Source organism: Fukomys damarensis, unplaced genomic scaffold (genome assembly GCF_012274545.1).
Source record: "Fukomys damarensis isolate Sample0158 unplaced genomic scaffold, DMR_v1.0_HiC HiC_scaffold_32, whole genome shotgun sequence".
In the NCBI taxonomy this organism is placed as follows: domain Eukaryota; kingdom Metazoa; phylum Chordata; class Mammalia; order Rodentia; family Bathyergidae; genus Fukomys; species Fukomys damarensis.
This window is the reverse complement of record NW_022900944.1, coordinates 764831-769926: the sequence shown is the minus strand read 5'-3', so window position 1 is coordinate 769926 and position 5096 is coordinate 764831. Positions and strand designations below refer to the sequence as shown.

General features: G+C 37.0%; 1 protein-coding gene across 1 annotated transcript in view; it reads left to right on the top strand.

The window, feature by feature from the left end:
* The window catches only part of LOC104874006 (alcohol dehydrogenase class-3), a 13828-nt gene extending 11662 nt beyond the window's left edge, over positions 1-2166 (top strand). The window contains exons 8-9 of the mRNA XM_010640958.3: positions 1610-1748; positions 1880-2166. Of these exons, the coding sequence (XP_010639260.1) occupies positions 1610-1748; positions 1880-1904 (164 nt within the window). The 3' untranslated portion in view covers positions 1905-2166. The remainder of the gene's footprint in view (positions 1-1609; positions 1749-1879) is intronic.
* Positions 2167-5096: the final 2930 nt, after the last annotated feature.

Here is a 5096-nt window from a genome sequence, read left to right as displayed (position 1 = left end):
TTTTTTTTTTTTTTTTTTTTTTGAGTTTATTGGTACATTCTAGGTATACAGTACAGGTACATTCGCACATGAGTTTTTAATGATATTTGTTTAACAAGATGTCTGTTAAGAACCCGACACTTGAGGGCAGGGGATTTAGCTCATTGGTTCAGTGGCCTGCCTTGCAAGCACAAGGACCCGAGTTCAATCCCCAGTACCAAAAAAACAAAAACAAAAAGAACCCTACACTTGTATTATCCTATCCCCTTTGCAGGCAGAAGAAAAGCTTTGGGAAGTATGCTAAAATGAAAGCTGCACAAAATTTTCCTTTTTACTGTTTACCTTAGCATCAGTCTGGCTACCCCCTTTCCAGAGCTCTAGATATATGCCACATTTGCCCTAGAGCAGACTTAGCAGCCACACATGCTACTTGGAATCATCAACTCACTGTAATTTAAAGGACATTCTAAGCCTGGTGACTAAGCCAAGTGAGGTTTGGTAGTACCATCTAATTGAAGCCTCAACCTGTTACATATCAGTTGGGATGTTAACTGGAACATTGCAAGTCCCTGCATTGCTAAGGTATACAGTACAGTGGTACCTTGATTTACGAACTCAATTCTTTGCCACCATTTTGGTTGCAGAGTGAACTGGACAAGAACCAAATCAAATTTCCCTGTAAGGTCAACATTGATTCTGACCATTGAATTTGATTCAATTTTCATCCAACTTGGTTAGCAACCAGAATGGTGGAAAGAATCAAATTGGTGAACCAAGGCACCACCTAAAGATATAAGAAGTTTTGCCCTGCTTACAGGTATTAGAAATGCCAGGCTTCCCTGGGGGCTACAGTGAGTGAAGAGGAATTGTATTGGGCTGCATATAAAATATATAATATAGTTAATGTAAGTAACAAATTTCATGTATAAATCTTAGTATTAACACAAGCATATCTATCCCTGAGACAAAAGTTGATCATATTTGAGACAATAGGAGTAATACAATAGTTATCTACATTACTAGATATATTTAAAGTAAAAATGTCCATGACTTTAAAAAAAAAGTTCCCATGATTTGTAGGGAAAAAAAATAATTGGAGGATATAACAAAAGAAGATATTTAGAAAAGGCTCAAAAGAGGTTTGAAGTATTGATTCAAAACATCCTTAGAGGAAGGCTTCTTTGTGGATTTATTGCTTTTCCTACAAGTAAAAAGTGGAAGCATGTACTTTTATTTAAAATTCAAAGATTTCCTACTTTTTCATTTTATGGCTTTTCTATCCTAAGGTGCTTCCCCTGTTTAGCTAATTGTTGGATTTAAGACTTAGGAAGAGGTCATGTATTATATCAGGTTTTTTCTTTCTGCAGTGTACCAATCTATTTTGCCAAAACTTTAATGAGACTTTAGCAAATCTTAAATACAGATAAAGGAAAATACTCAAAAGTATTTATTTCTTTCATAACTAAACATGTGTGAAGTTCTTCCTCCACTTCATACTTTCTGTATTTTTTATGACTCTTGCACTTATCCAAAAAATTCATGCTTTAAATTTGTCATCCACTAATAAGCATACTCTAGATATGTTGCATAACATTTGTTGCATAAACTAACATGTTCATATGACTTGTAGGATGGAAGAGCATAGAAAGTGTTCCAAAGTTGGTGTCTGAATATATGTCCAAAAAGATAAAAGTGGATGAATTTGTGACTGGCAATCTGTCCTTTGACCAAATTAATGAGGCCTTTGAACTGCTGCATTCAGGGAAGAGGTAAGTTTTCTCTTTAGTTACTTATTATTGAATATAATAGTGAGTTAGGGTTTATAAAAGAGGTGAAAAAAATACAATGGTAATAAAAGATGGTCATTCTAAAATCTATGTTTTGCTTTCTTCTCTTACAGCATTCGAACTGTTGTAAAGATTTAAATTGGAGAGGAAAAATATCTCCATCTGTACCCAAGTTTTGTGATTTGATAGGAGCAGCCTGACAGACATGGAGATCCTCCAAGTTTACAGCCCCCAAGACTTGCAGTTACTAGTCCAGGGAATCATGTTATATGTGTAGTTCATTCTTGTGTCAGTAATCAAGGACATCGCTTCTTCCAGTCACAGATCTCTAGACTGTACTTTTCACATAAGCATTTCAAGCTCATTATGAGGAATATTGGAATATAATAAAATAATTTCTTGGTGTGTTGTCATCTTTTTTATACTGTATTCATTTTCATGGTTCTTCTGCCCATTTTATTCAATCTGTAAAAGAAAGGTAGAAGAAATTAGGCAGTGTTCCTTGCTTTTTAAGCTTTTTCTGTTTTTTTTTTGTTTGTTTGTTTTGTTTTGGTAAGTAGATTGAACTTGGGACATTGCGCTTGTGAGGCAGGCAGAGGGAATCACTGAGCTAAGTCCCCGGCCCTCTCTTTGTTTTTATATGTGAGTTATACATGAGCAAAAATGGTATACATTCTCTGTTCTCCAGTATAAAAATGTGAAGCATTAAGATTTTAAAATAATGTCATTCCAATTCTTACAATTGGCCCATTTGAGTTTACTTTTCATTTCTGTCTCAGTTATGTACATACTCAGTTAACAATTATTTCTTGGCTAATTCTCTCTGAGAGATCCAGTATAAGGAATACATTTTCCAAGATCTTTAATATAAAGGATTCCTGAATCATAGGATTCAATTATAGGTGTAAAATTTAAAAGAAAATTAGTACATAATGGATAGAATCTAGGATGCTATGCATGCTGCTGAATCAAATAGTTCTTGCAATAAAGTACAGATAAGCACAGTGCTAAAAACTTCCCATATGCCTGTCAGTATATCTTGTTATAAATTAGAATTCTACGATTTTGAAGATTGTCAGAAAATTTTTAAAAGTCTTCAAACTTTTTTTTGGTACTGGGGATGGAACTCGGGTCCTTGTCTGAGGCAGGTGGTAGAATTCAAACTGCTTTCTTGGACAAAGTAACTTCAGTAGATTTTCAAATAGATATTGCCATATGAAAGATAGTATAATAGGTGTTTTTTTAATTTAAGGATCTAAATTTGCTTAGGAAATTTTCATTTGTTTAGCATTTTTCAAATCTTGACTACATTTCTGTTTTTAGCCTGGTGGGCTATTTTGTTTCCTATTTAACCTACCTATGGGATACTTAGTGTCTGTGGATACTTGTTACATGCACAAGAAACGATGAATGAGTTGATAGGGTGATTTGGGGTGGAAGTTCAGTGGAACTAGTTAATGTGTATATGTCTTGCACCAAAGGAAGATGGCATCAAAAAATATACACGGGGCCAGGGATTTAGCTCAGTGCCACTGCACCTGCCTTGCAAGCACAAGGTCCTAAGTTCAATCCCCAGTACCAAGAAAATATTAAAAAAATAATAATAAAATATATACATACACATACATACATATACACACACACACAGGGCTACTTCCATTTTATTTCAATGCAAAATAATATGTGGTAACTGGTTTGAGAAGGGAAACTCATTTTTACATGCACAATGACTGCTGGGCCATCAACCTGCCCAATAGGTTGATAAAAGTCTCAAGAACAACATTTACTTGGGCTGAAATACTGCTAACGCAGGAAAAAGACCAACTTTGGAGTTGACTAGCTTGGTTTTAGTTAGATGCAGGAAGACCAGATCCTGTGTCAGCAAATACTTTTTGAGGAAAAGTTCACCACAATACATTTGAAAAACTTTTAAACAGCCATTTTGATAATAAAACTCAACCAAAGTAGTTTATATTGATAACCCACAGGACATACACAGTTGGCTTTCATTATACAGGTTTCTTTTGGTAGGATTTTTATGGAAACAGCAGTAGATTGTGCCCATAAGCAGACTGTTAGTGTTGTACCCAGATCACAAAGACCACCAAGGAGTCAAGTCCAATGCAATTACATGAGTTTATTACAAGCTGGAGCCTGCACTCCCAGTGTCACTGCAGCGGCAATGAACTAGAAGCCCCGACCCACTTATTCAGCCTATTTTTATAGGGTTAGGGTGGCTTGAAATTCTTTCTATTGGCTTCTTTTCTAATATTCCAAATCTATTAGATGTTGCTAGGGCACTTGCAAGAGCGGGGAAGATTACCTTAGGCCAGGGAGGGGCCAGTTCAGGGAGAGGTAAGTGCACCCAGGAATGTGGTGAGTTTCTCTTATCTGTACAGAACCTTCTGTCCTCCTTCTTTGAGGTTAGAATTACTTTTCTCCCACCCATTTGTCTTGGCAACCAAGTAAACTAAGCAAATTCCTGCTGCTTGAGTTCATCTGGGGGTCTGGCCTGACTCCAGATGGCTTTTTAGTTTAAAATGGAGTCAGTTAGGCTAAGGGGTCTTGGGACCAGATTTTTAGGGTCCCACATTAGCAAAACTAGACACTGAATAGAATTTCATGTGTAAGGCGTAAATACATGTGGTAAAAGGAAAGAAAGCCTGAGCAGTGCTGAGAGTCCCCCAGCAGAGTAGGTCATTGTGCTTTAGGACTGTCTACTGGCTGCAGACTGGGAAAGAACCAGGGACACCTTTCAGACTCGCAGTGACCTTTGAGGATGTGGCTGTGACCTTTAAGAAGGAGTGGGTTGTGATGGATCCATCCCAAAATAAGCTCTCCAGAGATACAATCTGGGAAAACATTAGAAATGTGGCTGCTATAGGAAGAAACTGGGATGACCAGCCAATTAAACGAGTACAACAATTACAGGAAAACCCCAAGAGTCAGCTGGTTTCACTACCTTTGAGCCTGTGAGAATGGAACATTATTGTGGAAGAGCATGGTGGAAGAAAGCTACTCACTCCATGGGATTCAAGAAGAAAACATGGAAAAGACGAGGGAAAGGCTGGGGATGAGATAGATATCTTCACCAAGGTAATAATAGTCCCAAGATTCACTCGCTTCAGGTATGCTCCACTTCCTCTTCCCATCACCCCACAATAATGCCATCAAGAGCTCATAAATGTACTTTTAAAACAATAATTGAGGTGAATAGCAGAGTTTGAAAAACATGCTGATTTAATAGTACAGGAGGAATACTCGAAGCACTCAATGAAAAATGATTTCATGAGCATAGCTTAGGGGTTGTCTGTTACCCACAAAATTAGC